Source organism: Cynara cardunculus (genome assembly GCF_001531365.2).
Source record: "Cynara cardunculus var. scolymus isolate 2C chromosome LG 10, CcrdV1, whole genome shotgun sequence".
NCBI classification, from domain to species: domain Eukaryota; kingdom Viridiplantae; phylum Streptophyta; class Magnoliopsida; order Asterales; family Asteraceae; genus Cynara; species Cynara cardunculus.
This window is the reverse complement of record NC_037537.1, coordinates 25,583,461-25,602,093: the sequence shown is the minus strand read 5'-3', so window position 1 is coordinate 25,602,093 and position 18,633 is coordinate 25,583,461. Positions and strand designations below refer to the sequence as shown.

Genomic DNA, 18,633 nt, shown 5'->3' with positions numbered 1-18,633 from the left:
ATAAAGATAAATCAAAGCATGATTTGATTGACGCAATATTTCCATCTCTGCAAATCAACGGAGCAGATTCAAACTATATTATTTCGAGGGCGATATTATCAACAAAAAATGAAAATGTCGATGAAATTAATGATCAGTTGATTGATAGATTCTGCGGCGATGAAAAAGTTTACTACAGTTTCGATGAAGCAGAAGATGACAGAAATAACTTCTATCCAATGGAGTTTTTAAACTCGCTGACTGTCAGTGGTTTGCCCCCGCATTACCTCCGGCTCAAAATTGGATGCCCAATAATACTATTGCGGAATATCGATCCCTCTAATGGCTTATGTAATGGAACGAGATTGATATGTAGAGGTTTTCAACATAACGTAATTGATGCAGAAATAGCTGTTGGTCAGCATGCTGGAAAAAGAGTATTTTTGCCGAGAATTCCTCTTTGTCCATCTGAAGATAACATGTTCCCCTTCAAATTGAAGAGAAAACAGTTTCCAGTTCGGCTTAGCTTTTCTATGACAATCAATAAAGCTCAAGGACAGACCATTCCTAATGTAGGTGTGTATCTACCGGAATCAGTATTCTCTCACGGACAACTTTATGTGGCGTTATCAAGAGGGACATCACGTGAAAATACAAAGGTATTAGTAAAGCCTGCCAAAAAATTCAAGTGTGACGGAGTCTACACATCAAACGTGGTGTATCAAGAAGTTTTACGCGATTAATAAGGTACAAACGAGTAGTTACTGTTACACATTTTTTACAATTACGTTTGATATCTATACTATATTAATCATAAGACATTTCTTACAGGGTATATTTAACATATGGATGCTTCAAGTGGTACCTTCTCATACTCTGTATGTGTCGATTTATATTATTTTAGATAATTATATCTCTGTTTTGTTTAAACATGATTTTTGTTTTTTTGTTGTTGTTGATCATGAGTTGCATTAAGTGAAAATCATTATTAAACAATATAAAAATAACAATTGATATGTGTTTAGAAATCCGTTAATCGTGCAATTCTCTTTTCAAATCTTCGTTCAATCAACCGTAATAAAATTTGAAGTTTATAATGATCATAAACGTCATACCTTCGATTTACAAAAAACATTCGCATCCCGCCGCATTGCGCGGGTATCCAACTAGTATAAAATAATAATAATTCAGCTTTACCGGTAGAAATGAATAAAAAGTCACTTCTCTTGCCCACATCAAGTTTTAAAGTACCCTCTATACTTTGAGTTTTCTATTTTTTTTCCCTTTGTTTCAGAGAACAATATAGAGAATCTATTAGAGCAAAATATAAAATAATTTTCATTTTAGATGATCTGTTGGAACAAAATTAAGAACATAATTTCTATTTTATGGAATCTATTGAAGATGATGTATCAAGTTGTTTAAATTCAACTTAAGAAAATAATATCAGACTAAAGTTCAAATTCAAAACAATGCTCGACCTCAAAGTTTGAATGGTTTTTCAATGTTTGAGCTTATGTTCGATGTTCGATTAATAATTTACAAGTTTACGGCTTGAACCCGTTTATTAGTTCGTGCTAATTATTTTGATTTTATACCATGAACATATGAACGATTAATTGTTCGCACGGCTTGGCTTGAAATCTCGAAAAAAAATTCAGGAGTCAACGTCAAACATCAAGTTAAATGCGCTCTACTTTGTTTTCGAACTCAAGCTCAAGAATACTAGGCTCGAGATGAGTAGCTCGTTAAATGCTCAAATTGTTATTTTTTCTTCTCGTGAAAACTCGCTTTAGAAAACTTGATTTCCGAATCTCTGATTAGCCTTTAAGACCTGCAAATATTAGCAGAAAATGTAGGGAAAATCGCAAGTCTTTTCAAAACGATAATACAAATTATCCTGCATTCTCAAGAATACTTAAACGAACCAAAACTAACACAGTCTATCCCACTCGATCTTCTCTCGCCGACGTTCTGTGCAATTTACATGTTTACCCCCGGGTTCTGCATACAGAGATTCACCGATTCTGCAACTAAGATCTCAACTCAAACTAATGGTCCATGCCCGGCTTCGACCGAGCCATGTCCACGAGGGAACCAACTGAAATCTTCCTTTTTAGATGTCCCGATCTGCTTTTGCAAAAAGATGCAGAAAACTAAACAAAAAACTGGGCTCGTTAACACTCCCGACCCCACCTCCGGGTGATATATTGGGCTCGACCAGGAAACTAAACAAAAAACTGGTCTCGTTCACCCTCCCGACCCCACCTTTGGGTGAGATATACTAGGCTCGTTCACACTCCCAACCCCACCTCCAGGCGAGATATACTAGGCTCGTTAGTTACCTTGGAAACTACTTTTGCAAAAAGACCCAGAAAACTAAACACACAAACCATGAGTCTTCTCGGAAACAGCCACTCTAATCTTTGGAGGTTGATGTCAGACTGCATACATCCCACCTCCGAGCGGGATATACTAGGCTCGTTTGGTTTGGGACCCACGAAACTACCCCTACAAGGGATTGACCACTTGCCGAAATTATACGAATGAAATCCGTAAAAATAATATATTAAATGGGAAAAATGAATAGACTTGAAATATTATTATATAAGTTTTAGTATTCCCATCAACAAAAAAAGCACCCTCTTTGCAGCTTCTTCTCACACCGAAAACGCTACCCAACCTTTCACGAGATTTATGTGCTCCCTTCCCTTCCATCATTCATATAACTACGTCTCCTAATATCTCCTCCACTGTCTCTAAATCCCCTCACACTTCCATCACCACTCGTCATTTTAGCATGGCCGACACACATGCCGATGGGATGTCATCAGACACCCGACGGAAGGGACCCGGAGTCGGAAAAAGGACCGTTGCCTCGTTTGAGGCAGCAACATCAGAAACAGGGTCGATTCCCAACCCACCTTGTGGGGCGTGCAAATTCTTGAGGAGGAAGTGTGTTAACGGGTGTATCTTCGCACCCTACTTTGGATCTGACCAGGGTGCTGCTCGGTTCGCTGCAGTGCACAAGGTGTTTGGAGCCAGTAATGTGTCGAAACTCCTAATGCACATTCCGGTCAACCGTCGACAACATGCAGTAGTCACCATTTCTTATGAAGCCCAAGCTAGATTGTCCGACCCTGTTTACGGCTGTGTCTCAACCGTCCTAGCTTTGCAACAACAGGTACAAAATTGCAAGATACCCATGCAATACATTGAGCTTTTTTTTTTTTGGTAGCCGTGGGTGTCACGGTCAACTTACATGCACCTCAACTAATCTCATAGGGTCCTGAAGGTGACAGCTAGTATAATCCCAGTGACCCTATGGAGACTCGTGAACTGACGACCTATGGGGACTCTTCCCAAGGCCTAGCCTCTAGTCCCTTAGGGTGCGCTTGGTATACTGGACAGGCCAAAACAGAATAGGGACCACTTTCACGTGTGGCAGGTTTTTTATGTGGAACAGACAGAAACAAAGTGGAACAAGCGAGTTCCGCCTATATTTTATCAAAATAACCTCAAAATAATACCCCTAATTCTCTTCTAAAACATCAAATACATCTTCCTCTTTACATTTTATTCATTCTTTAAAAAATATTTATTGTATTTTATATATTTAAACTTTCACTTTCCTGGCCTCAAAATACTATTTTTATTACGGTTTTTATATTTTGAACAATTTATGTAATTTATTAAATATTAATAATAAACAAATAATATAAAAAGGTATAAAATAAAATTTGAAAACTATATAAACTTTTTATTTTGGTGTCATTTTAACCTGTCTTGACGAAAACTTTCTAATAATATATTTTGTTATTAAAAACATTATTTTATCATAATTTAATCAATTACATAAATTAATCAAAATATATAAACAACTAATTCAAAATAAATTGATCATTGTATCTGTTCTGTCTTACCAAATGCTGAACAACTTTTATGTGCCATTCTGTATTGTCCAATTTCGTTCTATCCTGCCTGGCTCCCAAGCGCACCCTCAGTCCCGAAATAAAAACGTCCATAATGAAAATGACATAGTTTTGAAGATATGTAACCATTACATTTTTTATTAACAGACATTTTCACCTTTAATAATAGAGGGAGAAATGAATTTCTTCATCTCATAATTATTCTTACTTTTGAAAGTGGACCCTAATTTTGGACCGAGGGAGTATTTGCAATTTGAGCCAACCCTCGAGAACAGTCATCAGGTTGTGCAATATAATTAAACAATGTGTTATGATGTTTGTACTTACAGGTAGCAGCATTGCAGACCGAGCTCACAATGGTGCAGAACCAGCTAATAAACAACAGGCTCCTAGTGGCAAACTCCCTTCAAAGTTCACAACAGCAACTTGAGCCAGTGCACCACCTTTCACTGCTGCGACCCGCATATTCAAATGCTTCATCTGCTTCGAATAACAACATACTTAACATGAACAGCTTTGATTCAAGTTTGAATAATCTTGCAGATGACCATCACAGAGATACACTTTCACAACAGAGCTTCAATCCTCTTCAACTTTGCCAACCTTGTAATGACGATGAGGATGATGACGAGGAAGAGAGTGGGGATCCGTTAGCATTTGCCAATCAGATGCTTCAATCCAGATAACTCCCATTGTTTCTGATAAATGAAGCTGCAAAATTTTCTTAGAAATAAGTTGGTCTTTTGTCATGCAGTGGTATGATCATACAAAGAGAAACAACAGTAGAGTCTTCATTGCCAGCAAAACAGATCAGACAGAATGGTCAAAATAATATTTAAATAATTATTTATGATATATTACATATTCACAAATGAATAAAGACCATAAGGGAAATTCAAATAAGAACCATAAAATATTTTGAGAACCTGGAAACAAAACACTTTCATGTATTATTCATGATGAATAATCCTGGATAATCATGTACATTTATTCATCATGAATATCATCCATTTTCATATTTCATGATATAGTGACATTTTCACATTCATTATGAATAAAACATGAATAGTTGGTTCTCAAGTTCTTAAAAACATACAAGCTTCTCATTTTGAACCTGTTTACTAACCATATAATATTGCTACTACCAATAAGAATCTCTATTTACTTTCGTATTCACCTTACCAGTCTTTCTAATAACTTGACAACCCTCATCAGCTTCCATCACAAAGGCCCATTGGGGTATAAAACCAGTCCAGTTTGACACCACAGATAGAACACACACGCACACTTGAAAACGCGATAAAGGGTTGTCAATTGGAGTCGAGATTGTTGAGAATTGGGCACCCTTGTGCTTACTTAAGTTGGACTCTTAAAAGGTACAAGTGAATTGATACTCAGATTGCAAGAAAGCCTCATACCTTGCTGCTATCATGTATGTTCAGAAGGCATGATTCCGGAGCAACAACTGCTACCGCAAAAACACTGTGAGCCATTTGGATTTAAACCAGTGTCTCCATAGCTGAAAGTAAGCTCCTCGTCTATTGATATATCTCGGGAAGCAAGAAAACAAACTCGAGGTAACAAAGCACCTGAACTTCGTACTAATACAGTTAAAAGATTCCCACCATCACAAGAATGGTTGATGAACCTCGCAACATTTCCAATCCTTGTGGCATCAATGTTGATCCTCATGCATGCATTTCCAGACGGAAGATGCTCCCTAACAACTAGAAGAGCGGATGTATGCTTGCCAGTGGATGCAAGTTTATCGTATATTAGTTGACGCCTTCTTGCTTCTTTTGTCGTCAACAGTTCACCTGCAATGCATAAAGGATCGGAAGTAAGTGCATAAGATATTTCCAATGTTCTTGGTCTGCGAAAAAAGGGGGTAAAGAATAAGACTTTTAAGTCTGTTGTTTCCTTTGCCCAAAAAGATGGTCCAGATATAATGACCTTTCAGAATAAAGTTATTTTATATCCATTACCATTTTCTTCTTAAGACTATGAACAGATGGTCAGAGACAGTTCTAAGTGGTGTGTCCGTGTTCCAGGCTGAAGCTTCCTGGTTTGAGATGGGAGTGTGGGTTGGATTGCATGTGCGGGTTAGGGAGTGGGAACCAGGTGTGGTGGAGAGGTCTCTTGGTCCAATTGAAGATAGTTAGAAATTGAAATAAAGGCTGGGATTTGCACGCAGATCGGTTTATTTGAGGTGGAGAATTCATTTGTGAGTATGCATAAATTTCAATCCACTTTATGTGATTTGTGTCATTCTATCTTTACAGGATTTACCGGGATACAGTTACGCCAAAGACCCTTTGGTAACAAAAAACTTTTTACAGGTAAGATATATGTATATAGATGTATGTAGGCCCTTCATGGGCATCCTTCGCTTCATTGTGCCCACCTAAAAGACCACATAATTATTGTTTGTCCATGTTTACAGCAAGGAGCACATACTCAGGTGGCCTGCTAAGAATTAGGACCATTTAGTTGTTCTGTGAATGCCAATAAAAAGGTGTCGCAATGAAATTATGAAATCAAAGCATAACAAATGTATGAAGGTCCTTTATGGGCATCCTTTGCTTCATGAAATGCCCACCTAAAAACCCAACATATTATTACTATCTGTCCATATTTACAGCAAGCAGCACAATACTTAAGTGGCCTGCCAAGAATTAGGACAATCAAAGGCAAAAAAGCCCAGAAAGGGGAAGCCAGGATGACACAAACCATAAAAACTAGATTGAAATTTAGGGAGATCGATTCATGAGAGCTAAATGACTACTTTTACCAATTTCCCCGAAATTTATACAAGCATTTTTGACAAACAGGTTACCTGCATACTCGCAAATGAAATCTCCACCTCGAATAAACTGATCTGCATGCAAACCCCAACCTTTCCTTCGACTTCTAACGACCTTCAATCGAACCGAGAGACCTCTCTGACACACCCGGTTCCCACACTCCAACCCGCACGTGCAACACGACCCACACTCCCATTTTAGCCCAGGAAGCTTCAGCCTGGAACACGGACATGCCACCGTATCCCCATCGCATCTCTCGCATTCACACTTACCACCGTCCTCCACCGTCGGAGGTAGAACCAGATTCAAATCGGGTCGTCCGTCAAAACACAAACCCCACGGCTGTCGACGCGGGTCGTCGGGTAAGCTTAGCACTTGAGTAGGACTATAGATAAAGTAGGCATATCGGTGATTGTCTACGGTGGAGTTAACGAACGGAACGGGGAGTTTCTCATAGTTCCTACAAGCGTCAGATGATCTGACGGCGGTGACGGATTTGACAAATAGATGCAGTGTTTTGCAGGTTAATGCGACCGCCGATAACTCGGCCGGAAGTAGATATGGAAGGACGTAAGCGGCGACATCGGATAATTGCTCGATTCGTGAGGGTTTCTTCCGATTGTAGTTCATTGGTTTAAGCATCAATTTTCTTGCTTATAACAGGAACCATGGCAGCTGCAACCTGCAAACCCTAGGGAATCAGCCCATACAAGAAGATATCAGAAGATGAATGGGCCGGGTCGGTTTATAATAAATGACCCGAATTCTGGCTTTTTTAGGAAGTTACAAGTTTGGTCCCTAATCTTATGAATAGTATATACATTTACCCCATCAACTAATTTGTTTTTGCAATTTTAATCCAAGTTGCTATTATTTCATAATTCATACCAATTAAAGTCTCACAAGCTAACACCATTAGTGACGATCCCTCGCGAAGGGCGCCTCATTACCTATGCGCCACTTGGTTCCTCGCACCATGGCAGGGTTTCTCTGCACGTGGGATTTGCACATCAGTATCGTTGTGGCCTTTCGCCAGAGTTTCCTTTGCTCTAAGGATGGTGATTTGCTTCGACCCAATGGAAAATCCGGCACACCAAACCCGAACGGGGATGAGAATTCTCTGCTAAAATAAGTATCGGGATCGGGGATCCCTAGTAGACTCAAGTTGGGGACAGGCGGGGGGTTGTTACTTAAACTGGGGCAGGGGGCGGGGATCCTTAGTAGACTCAAACTAACGGATATTAGTCATAAGGTTTGACTGGGGATGAGGGGATGTCACTACAAACCAGATTTTATGAGATTTGAACTCATGGCCTATTGGAAAGCAAAAAGGCTTAAATATCATTAGGGCGAAGGCCCTTTGGTAACCCCTTACATGCTAGTTACATGAAGATAGTTTGGTCATTTTACGCTAAACTATTCAATGAGTAATGAATGCGTGGACAATTTGAAAAAAGAAAATGCAAAATGACCAAATTGCTCATCGTGTAATTAGCACGTGGGGAACTTAGCGGAAAAAATAATAATAATTCCAGATAGATTGAGAGACAAAACTCGTAACCTGATGCAAACTATCGGGTGGTGGGTGTGATTCTGAAAGTAGGATAGCGAAAACCATAAATTTTGTAAACCACGTAGACTATAAAATATAACAACCGAAGTTGCAAGTTACTTGTTTGCCCTTGAGTACAAATTGCTTACGTACACACCTTTTTTTAGCACCAACAATTATGTTATGGGCTGTTTTGCAGTTGTTGAATAGTTTGGTACAAAATGATTAAGTGATCAGAATAATTAAGAGACTCTCATGATATAATGCAAAATAAAATATTAGTGTTTGGTAACTGTTTACAATAAAATCAGGGTGCTTAATGGTTAAGGGAGATCAAAATACAAAACCATTCAAAGAGTTTTAGAACCACTAAGAGGCATATTTTTTTTGTCAAACAAGATTCACCTCTTAACGAATCAAAAATTGTCTGTTAATTGAACTATTAAGAGGTAAACATACAACCCCTTAGTCTTACCTGAATCACATGAATTCTTTTTATTATAAATGGTTGACACGACAAATTAACAATACAAATTTATAGTAACAAACATATTTTTATAATATAATCAATTTTTTTTTAGTATATGGTTAAACTAGAGATGCACAAAATCCTAAACCCAAGATTGAAGTAACGTCAAATCAACCCGAAATCTTAGGGGTAGACGCAGGCATGTGTTCGGCCCCAAAAAGTCCAACATGAAAAAGTCTTTGGAAAATCCGGTTAAACCTGAAAAAGGATTGGTTTGGAAAAACCTGTTTAGGCCCTTTTTCAATCTCGAATCCAAGCCCGACCCATTCCTAAAAAAGTCAGGTCTTTTTATACTCGTTAACCTAGGCCTGAAAAACCGAGGCCCTGTACATCTTTGGGTTAAACCGGGATAAATGATATTTTGATGGAAAATGTGACAAGTATTAATATATACATTCCTGTAAAATGAGGGTCCTTTATGAAATAAGTTCATAATTGAGGGGCCTAAATGGAAGTTTGACGGAAGGCAGAGCATTACCCCCATCGGATGCATAAATTTGGGCGAATTCAAAGGTCGGCTTCTTTCGTGTTCGAAGGAAAATCAGAGAGACGATAATGGCAACTAGATTCACTCTTACCTCCACTTCTACGCTTCTTCTAGTTTGCAACTTATACGGATTCTTTTGGGTCTCGTTTTGCTCCGATCATGGCCCTCCTGTACTTAAAGGTACGTAGTTATCGTCGTTGATGAGCAATTTGGGTATTCGATTATTGTAGAAAAATTAATAAATGAAAACTATGAAGAACTTTACACTGGGAACTGAGATTTTCTTGAGATTTTGTTTACACCAACAGATTTGTGTCGAGGTACGTGTTATGTAGCATGTGGCGGGTTAAGATGTTAAGTAGGAAGTAAATTTTCTTGTAACATGTTCAAATTAGGGTTTCTTTGGTGTGATTTTTATAAAAGTTCTTTACATTTGGTACCGGTATTCATCGTTGAAATCCACAGGAAATGCACAAATTACGATAAGAAAATTAGAAGCAACCTTTAACAGGGAAAATTTTGTTTTATTCGATTCTTTAGTAATACTTACACCAGCAATTTGGCATCGAGGCACACCTGATTGTAGTTGTTGGGTGACCATAGTTTTATTCAAGTAGTTTTACTTCCAAATAAGAATATTTAGGGTTTCTTTTGTATAATTTTATTGATGGGGTTGTATTGATATGTGGCTCATGTTATTTCTAGTGGGTGATTGATAGATAAAAAGAGTCAAATTGCTTAGGCTTAGGGTTTTCTTCATCTAATTCAAGAAATTGATAAACAATTAATGTTTTCCATGCAAAACACCACTTATTATTGAAAATTTCACATGAAGCAAATGTTAAAGATTTAATTTGAGAACAAGAAGAAGCGTTTTGCATCAAGGCATAGTGGATGGCTTGTCCAAGTTTGATTCAAGTTGATTTGCTTATTAAAATGTTAAATTGGGTTTATTGTTTTACTTTTTGTATTGGTTTTGTTTACATTCAACAGTACACCTTGCTTCAAATGTGATTTGTAGCATGTCCTGATCAAACTTTGATCTAAGTAGTTATTTTCTTAGACTTCAATTTTAGGGTTGTATTCTCTGGGTTTTCTTTACGTGCAATATCTTGTTCTGTAAGTTTGAATTGCCTGATTACATCTGTAATCTATGTTTCCAATTTGAAAGAAGGCTTGTCAATTCAAAGTCAATCCTTGGCCTGTGATAGCATCTTCAAAAGATTCTCTATAATTTCTCTAAAATGAAGAAGCAAAGTTAAAATCTCCAAAGAAATTTACATTCATCTCCAACAGGGTGTATTTTGAAGATTTTAACATAAATTGTATTATTATATCAGTCAATAGATATAGTATCCCATTAAACTTTCAAATAAACCTTATATGAAATGATAATACGTTCACCTTCATTGATGGGAAGTTGGGAACAATAACAAATATTTCTTTCTGGTCAACATTTAATTTTGGAGAGTTCTTCAAATTCGGAGATTTTTATTCTCCCTCTCATACTTTCTCCATTTGGGAGGATCTGTTGGAGCAAAAAATAGGTTAAAAACTTCAAAATCTCTATTTTCTCCATTTTGGAGAATCCATTGGAGATGCCCCGAGGCTACTGAACTGGATTATGTAATGTAGTTGTTAATTTTACAAATTGGCACTTAGATTTGAAGATACTAATTATTCTCTGCATTTTAAACCACAGGGATTGATGTGCAAAATCCTGTTATAGATGTCACCCCAGCACCAATTCATGGTTCTCAAGTATCTAAAGATGTTGTATTTTGTGGACGCGTTCCTGTACATGGCATCTCCAGAATGAAACTCCAGAGTTATGCCAAAGCATATAGAATTATGTTGGTTCCTTCAGTAGTGATCCCTGATAAATGGCACAACAAGATTCAAATTTGCTTTCACAGGTAAGAGACTTCAGGTTCCACTTTATGTTTTTGTTGGTTGTTGTCCCTGTTTCTTTTCTTTTCCCACATCATTAATCTTTGAAATTTCACGATCATGGAGGATTTTTGTTCACCAAGGAAGTTGTTTGCAGGAATGCTTCACTCGGGTTATGCCAGTGTGAAAAGGACGATTGGAGATCTATTCAAAAGGGGTTTTGGAGTTCCGTTATGTCACCTTATGAGCAAAGATTTGTTGATGTGAAGTTTGTTGGTGGGGTTTCTGGTTCTGTAACTATCACACTTGATGAAGGTCAGGTGTTCGTTCATATTTCTTCATTGATTAATTGATTTCTTGAATCATCATTAGCTATTTGTTGTAAAGAAACCATCATTCTTGCAAGCGGCCACAAAAGAAAAAGAACACTTTGCAAGAATAAACAATTTTAGACAACATGTGCTGCCAAGCATGATTGTTTCCTTTTCTGTATTTGTATTTCTACAAGTTGTCCAAAATTGTGCATACTTGCAAATTATAGTGTTCTTTTGTCATTTTCTCTAGAAAGATTGTTAGCTTGCAATTAAAAGACAAGTATTTAGTTCAAAAGGCCATAACTTTGTCTTTGTCTCTATTTCTAGCTTTTTCTATGGGATCTTTTTTCACATTCGGTTTGAGAATTTGTGATGTGCAGTGTCACAGGGATGGCGCTACATCTTGCTTGCGTTTGGATTTACTTTACTATTCTTGGCACCCGTTGTTAGCCAGTGGGTTCCCTTTTACTATACCAGTTCCATGGCTATTGGAGTTTTAGCTGTTGTTATCATACTTCTTTATCAGGTATATATTCTCTTTCATGGCACATGAGATATTTGCCAAATGTACAGACTGCGATAACAAGATTTACTGAACTGTATCCTCCCTCACCCCACCCTAGAAAGAAGTTGTATTTTAGTGTGCTAGTTTATTTACCAATTGTGATGGAGTTTTAGGTTTCATTTGGTAAAAGTGTAAAACATACATTTTATGCTTATATTTGGTGAGTACATGGTGCTGACATTTTTCTTCCCAATACTGAAACAATGCCTTATTAGACAATTCTATTTTTGTTTTCAAATAGTAAGATATGAAAATTATTAAAAGATAGAAATGATGGTTTACTAAATTTGATACCTCAACCTCATTAAAGTTAGATAGCCAACATGTGTGTTTTTCATAAGTCAGTTTGGTAAACCAAGAAAACATCAGTATCAAGTTTGCAATTTGTAACTAGTGTTTGCAAAATATTATGTTCCTGTTCAGGGTTTTTTGCAAAGGAAAAATGTTGTGAAACATTGGGTTTTCATCCGCTATTACACATTATTGAAGACATCAAAAATTAAAAAATGGATGCTGAATAATACCTTGTTAATCGTTTTACAGTATTATCAGAAAGGCTTCGTTCACTGGGAATGGATGCTGAATAATAAGAGTTTTCCCAACATTATTATTGTTGCACGTGGTTCTAATGCTTAAAAGTCAATATATCCTCTTTTCTTTGAAGAGTTTCAAGATTTGCATCTAGAACATCATTTCTGCTTCTTTTAATGCATGTTTTCAATCTTATCATGATACGTCTCATCAGGAACACAAGTCTCTTATAATGGACTTAAATATGCGGGTTTAGACCAGTATTTTGTACTGCAAATAGACTATTCTTTTGTAAATTCTACTTTCGACGTTCATGCTGTTTTCTTTGTCGATTTGCATGAATAATTTCTAATTATACCATCTCTGATTTTGAACAGGGGATGAGGTTATTGCCTACTGGCAGGAAAAGTGCCTTTTATTTAAGTATATACACCTCTGCAGTAAGTTCCCTTTTCTGCGGTTTGCTTCCATCTCTATTGCATTTATAAGAGACAGAAATCTATCTGTCGATTTTTCTCATATATGAATTATGAATAGAATAGTGTCATGGGAATTTAGTAGCATTTGGATTCTGTTGTTGTGGTTTCTGTTACTATTTTATTTCTAATTACTTTGTTTTTTCTTTCTTCAGATTGGAGCAGGATCTTTCCTGGTACATTATGTTTCAGGGTTTGTCAACTCAATCCTTGTTAACTTTGGACTGAGTCAAGAAATGCAGAACCCAGTAAGATTCCCGAATCGATATTTCATGATGATACACTCTATGTCAAAAAAGAAATGCAATATTTTACTCGCTATATAGCTTAATGGAAGTGTTTTCAGTTTTTACAAGCGAAATGTTGAAAATACCCCCAACAATGCCAAATCGGAGGCATTTTCTCAACCAAAATCATTTTATCAGTATTTTGTCATAATTAATGATTGGCAAAGAGGTATTTTCGATTGAATATTTGCCAAAAAGGTAAAATGTAGCATCCATTTCGGGACATCCTGAAAGGAAATTCTTGCATTTATTTTGGGACGAAGGGAATATGTATTTAATTAGCAATTTGTCTGTAGCACATTGCAGAACCACATTGCATGCATGAAAAAAAAAGTTGCCATCCATGCTTTGGCTTGCTTCAGTTTAGCAAAAGGGAACACTTTAAATGTTTTTTATTACGAAAATATACTTGACTATCTGTTTGTATCAAGGCTGAGGACTTCTGAAGGCTGAAGCGGGTAAAACACAATTTTATTCTTTTTTTGATTTCAGTATCTTACTTTTTTGAACATAAGAACGCTTTTTTGATTTAGCTATCGAACACGAATCACATCATAGTTTGCATTACTAAAAAAATAAAATATAAGCATAAACTAAACGGTGCAAGTGTTACGAAACATGACCTTAGCATGCTCTTCTATTTTTGCAGAAGGCCCCCTTTCTTACATACGAAACTTGTTGTACTTGTGCTCTTTAATTTTGCAGGTTTCGGTATTTGTGGTACTTGCTATCGTTCTTTTGGGAGCCGGTCTTGGATATTGGCTGGTGCGCAGATATGTTATTTCTGAAGATGGAGACGTTGATGTTGGAGTAGCCCAATTTATCAAATGGGCCATGCGTGTTGTTGCAGTCGCATGCATTTTTCTGGTTAGTTATGGTCACCAATTCGATCACGTTTTTGCAGCAATATTTATGGTTTGATTTATTTTGATAAATAATGCCATAGGTTTGCATTTTGGCTTGTATTTGCATCCAAATTGTCATCATGGTTTAGGATGTTTGATGCAATTTTTTCCTGTGATGGCAAGCAAATACATTGTGTAGGCGAAAGTATTCATATGTAAAAATGATGAATTTACCAAAAGGTGTTAAGATGTGCTGTATATATGGGCAAGTTCAAATGAGAACCATAAATATTTTGAGAATGGGGGAACCAAATATTCATGCTTTATTCCTGATGAATGTTGTGAAAGATATTCATAATGAAAATGCCTTACATTCATGATAATAATGAATGATATCATGAATTATGAAAATACATCATATTTCAGGGTTATTCATCATCAATAATAAATGAAATAGATAGTTGACAGGTTCTCAAAATATATTCTTCTGAAAATGTGGGAACTACCTATTTCATGAGTTATCCATGATAAGTAACTCTAGATATTCATGCTTATTGTTCATCATGATTTTCATTATTCATGATATTGATCATGAATATCTATCACAATATTCATCATGAACAATTCATGAATGGTTGGTTCCTAGGTTTTCAAAATATTTACGGTTGTTTGAACCTACCCCTATACATATGTGTGGGTGTGTTAAAAATAAGTTTTGCATTGGACTTTATCAGGCTCTTGGTTTCTTCTCAGAGCTCTATTGACACTCCTTTGGCTACGGTAGCAGTTGGTTCTTGTTTGGCACTATATTGGGCTATTACATCTATCGAGTGGCATGATCATCAGTAAGTTCTACTCCTTTTTCCTGTCTATAACTCCTGTTGCAAGTGTAACAACTCATCCCACATGGATAGAAAATGGGATTTGTGAGCTCCTTATAAGCGTCAAGTGAGGGCTACCAATGACTTCCACCATGGTTCTAAGTTGGATTCGAAGTTATTGGGCCAGCATGTTGCTTTGGGCTTTAGGGTACTTACAACAAGTACCATACTTTATCACAATATTCTCATTCTGGGTCACTTTTTTCGAACGTCAAATGTATTTCTAGCCTTAATTCTTCCACTTTCTGCCCAAAAGGAAAAGAGTAATGAGTAGAAAGTATCATAAGTTGTTTTTAGAGGCCATTTCGCCTATCATGATGTATGAAACTTTATAGGTCTTTTTGGCTTCGGTTTACATTATGCTTTTGACATAATGATACCTGATCTTAATTTTTGACAAATATGGTGCTATGGTTTCACGTAGAGCTCCATCATTATCTAAGAAGCCGAAGCTCTGGCAAAGGGGTGGACAAAGAACACCAAAGATTGGACGGGCTGAATTCCTTAGCCGGCCAAAGAAGACTACCCCTTTGAGAAATCCGTTGAATGGTCCGAGGAATTCATTTGCTTGGTCCGACTCCCCAGTCAAAGGTACATGCCTCCGTAAACGCATTCGTTTTATGTGAAAATTGCAACCTTTACACTAAACTTGCTTATTTTGCAATTGTGATCATTTCAAGAATTTGATGATATTGAATTAGGCTCACTACATTGTCAAAAAAGTTGTTCATATGTTTCAACAAGCTTTTTTTTGCTCACACTTTTCACTAGCCAGGGGTTTTCATGGAAACAACCCCACCTCCGGGACCCCTGGTGGATAGTTTGGTTTAGTTTTTTTTTTTGGATTAACCTGGATATCCAACCCGCTATGCGAGTCGACTAATCTCAGGGCGACCACATGCTTTGCAGATAGCCCGGAGTCACCCCATTTGAACCTCCGTGGCTACAAAGGGATTTTTATTCCTCCTTGGATTTGAACTTGGGACCTCCTGTTATCTTTGACCTTTGGAGCCAAGCTCAAACCAATCAGCCACCACCCTTGTGGTTAGTTTGGTTTGGTTTAGATTGTCACTATTGAAGGGTAAATGAGGTATTTGACCATTGGTCAATACATTTAAACGATCCGACAGAAGTTGTGGCATTTTTTTTTGACTACTATAGATACTAACCTTGCTTAATCTTCATTATGCAAATCATGAGATCGTTTAGGTCCTCAAGAAAGGTTAATACCCATACAATAGTGTGACTACTAAAGGGTATTCTAGGCATTCGACTACTGGTCACGGTTCCTCTCTCGACTATCTTTTAGACCAAAAATTACTTTATTTTCCGATTGTGCTCTTTACAAAGAGTTGGTGACATCGGATACTTGTTTTAATCTATGTTCTTAAAGTTGTAACCTTTCTTCTCTTGTCAATGTCTTAGACTATCATGACTCGTAACGATTGATCAATTCAAATATTTGTTTCAAAATTTGGAAATGCATCAAAATGCAACAAAGTTTGGTTTAGTTCTTATATAGTATAACGAATTTTTCTTCTTAACCAATGCGATCTAGTTTCAATTACCTATTTATTTATTTTGTACTCATTTTTTACTGATAACCTGTCGATCTTTTGTAATATTTGATAACGTGGATACCTGATGTTCATGATGAAGTGGACGGTAAACTTGATATCCGCATCATCAAATGTTACAAGATCAATAGGTTTTCCGGTCATATAAGTAAAATGTAGGAAGTTTGTTACACTTAGTAGGAATTAAGGCAAATTTTGTTACATTTTGATGCATTCCGCTCTTTCAAAATTGATTAAAATCATTCGAGTAATTTTTGTGATGAATATATTTGTCAAATCAGTTGAAGTTATATATTGTACATTGTTAAGTGGATGAATAATACATTTGTCTATTCGGTATTGGTTGATGAAGGAATGGCGAATGAATGGGCGGAGAACGAGTCAACAGGAAGTCAACATGAGTTTTACTCAACATTTCACAAGACCCCTAACAGAAAGAGGTTCTCGAAGAAGGAATGGGAGGAATTCACAGAGGAATCAACGAGAGAATCGGTTGCTGAGTTGGCATCTTCGCCCGAATTCACCGATTGGGTGATTAAGAACGCTAATAGAATCAAACTTCTTCCTGATAATGGCTCAGACGATGATGCGAGTGGCTCAGATTCTACGGATGGATATTTGGTAGAAAACAGTGACAGAGGTCGTTTATTCAACTGGCGATGGCGCTCGTGAAAATATCGATCGATGAGTTTGTGAATCTTTTTCGGGTAGATTTTTAGGGAAGTTTTACACAGGAAAATTTGTGTAGTTTTTGGTCATTATTGGATTTGATTATGAAGTGAGGTTATGGAATGTAAAGTTCTCAGACAATGTAGCAAATGAACCTCACTTTTTGTGTTCAAATGATGTATTTTTAAGTGAGGTTATTGGGTGCCGTTACTTTACATGATAAAATTATTACATCATGGAATCTGAACTTGAAATTCAACTTTTCTTATAACATATCTTAAGAAATTACTTAGCGGAAACGTAATCATAGCTTGTATTTCAACAAAACTTGCTTATTGACTAAAACCATACTATTTTATGCAAATCTTTCTTACTTCTTTCTCGAGATACATACATGAGATATATAAGCTATAAGCTTAGTGGGTATTTATTGTTTCATGAATGAGAAATTTTCATGATATTTTGTAAATGATAATTCATTAAAGCTCTTGATCATGTACAAAAATATTCTTTATTATCATGCATAAACATTCATAACATACTATTCTTTATCATGCATAAAACATTCTTTTGAGATCTCACTTGTCACATGCATGTATACCATACTTGTCTTGAGGTTTGCTAACCCCCGGGTCCATAAAAGGCCGTCCTATAAGGTCCGTTTGCAAGACGTCCCTCCTTGTAATATCCCGTACGTTGGATATTATGATTATACATAACATGTAAAAAATTTCATGCCTTGTGTAACACATATGATAACATATAAATTATTTTCGTTTCTTTTGTGTATACTTGTATTAGAACATGTCATCATGTATATCATGAATATGCATGTGTATCAATATTTCCATGTAAAACCAAACATGCCAACATAAGTTGTAATGCATAAAATACTTCTATATATAGCATGCATGTATCTCATAAACCACATAAGTACTCACCTTGATTTGCCTACTTTTTCTTTGATTCCTTTCTTCAAGCTTAATTAAGTATATATAGAGAGATTTCTTATTTTTGGTATGCACAAATAGTGACCCTTCAATCCCTATTTATAGATAAATTCATTACATTAACTACTTGTTCTTTTTGCTCTCAAGATTGTACTCTTATTAGAGTTTAACATATCATCAATAAAGATAAGGGAATCTTGACAACTCATCTCTAAGGATAAGAGAATCTATACAACTCATGCTTCTAGTACTCATTGTCATGATTCCTAGACTTGTCTTGTAGTCAATAGTCTTGCCCACTCATGTTTTTTTAGCCTAAACAACTTATCACTAGATTGCTTAGTCATGCTTACTAGACTTGCCAA

At 36.5% G+C, this 18,633-nt stretch overlaps 3 protein-coding genes and 2 non-coding genes across 7 annotated transcripts; 2 read left to right on the top strand and 3 right to left on the bottom strand.

The window, feature by feature from the left end:
• Window positions 1-2,483: 2,483 nt before the first annotated feature.
• Window positions 2,484-4,616, top strand: LOC112520349 (LOB domain-containing protein 20). The gene is made up of 2 exons (XM_025128704.1): window positions 2,484-3,163; window positions 4,241-4,616. Exons 1-2 carry the CDS (start codon window positions 2,780-2,782, stop codon window positions 4,595-4,597), a joined length of 741 nt encoding a protein of 246 aa, XP_024984472.1. The 5' UTR covers window positions 2,484-2,779; the 3' UTR covers window positions 4,598-4,616.
• On the bottom strand, window positions 3,895-7,376 carry LOC112520348 (histone-lysine N-methyltransferase SUVR3). 3 transcript variants are annotated; one of them, XM_025128702.1, is made up of 3 exons: window positions 6,748-7,376; window positions 5,330-5,728; window positions 3,895-4,634 (listed from the first exon to the last, which is right to left on the bottom strand). In XM_025128702.1, exons 1-2 carry the CDS (start codon window positions 7,355-7,357, stop codon window positions 5,340-5,342), a joined length of 999 nt encoding a protein of 332 aa, XP_024984470.1. In that variant the 5' UTR covers window positions 7,358-7,376; the 3' UTR covers window positions 3,895-4,634; window positions 5,330-5,339. The 3 variants fall into 3 exon arrangements, with proteins under 3 accessions (XP_024984470.1, XP_024984469.1, XP_024984471.1); XM_025128701.1 differs by having other exon boundaries at window positions 3,895-4,622; XM_025128703.1 differs by having other exon boundaries at window positions 3,895-4,609.
• LOC112520585 lies at window positions 6,268-6,373 on the bottom strand. Its single transcript, XR_003070054.1, has one exon. It is a non-coding gene; the product is annotated as a small nucleolar RNA snoR103 (small nucleolar RNA).
• Window positions 6,461-6,571, bottom strand: LOC112520583. The gene has a single exon (XR_003070052.1). It is a non-coding gene; the product is annotated as a small nucleolar RNA snoR103 (small nucleolar RNA).
• A 1,931-nt stretch (window positions 7,377-9,307) lies between the features above and the next one.
• LOC112519028 lies at window positions 9,308-17,577 on the top strand. Its single transcript, XM_025126932.1, has 10 exons — window positions 9,308-9,463; window positions 10,986-11,199; window positions 11,331-11,488; window positions 11,868-12,013; window positions 12,961-13,023; window positions 13,215-13,307; window positions 14,052-14,213; window positions 14,945-15,036; window positions 15,497-15,663; window positions 17,002-17,577. The coding sequence occupies exons 1-10, from the start codon at window positions 9,352-9,354 to the stop codon at window positions 17,319-17,321; spliced, it is 1,527 nt and encodes a 508-aa protein (XP_024982700.1). The 5' UTR covers window positions 9,308-9,351; the 3' UTR covers window positions 17,322-17,577.
• Window positions 17,578-18,633: the final 1,056 nt, after the last annotated feature.

Excerpts from the sequence above, each read along its gene's own strand:
- LOC112520349 (XM_025128704.1), top strand. The coding sequence starts at position 2,780 with ATGGCCGACACACATGCCGATGGGATGTCATCAGACACCCGACGGAAG. Across the intron at positions 3,164-4,240 it reads TCCTAGCTTTGCAACAACAG|GTAGCAGCATTGCAGACCGA; the intron begins GTACAAAATTGC and ends TTGTACTTACAG.
- LOC112520348 (XM_025128702.1), bottom strand. The coding sequence starts at position 7,357 with ATGCTTAAACCAATGAACTACAATCGGAAGAAACCCTCACGAATCGAG. Across the intron at positions 5,729-6,747 it reads TTTCATTTGCGAGTATGCAG|GTGAACTGTTGACGACAAAA; the intron begins GTAACCTGTTTG and ends TATGCATTGCAG.
- LOC112519028 (XM_025126932.1), top strand. The coding sequence starts at position 9,352 with ATGGCAACTAGATTCACTCTTACCTCCACTTCTACGCTTCTTCTAGTT. Across the intron at positions 13,308-14,051 it reads GTCAAGAAATGCAGAACCCA|GTTTCGGTATTTGTGGTACT; the intron begins GTAAGATTCCCG and ends TTAATTTTGCAG. Across the intron at positions 15,037-15,496 it reads ATCGAGTGGCATGATCATCA|AGCTCCATCATTATCTAAGA; the intron begins GTAAGTTCTACT and ends GGTTTCACGTAG.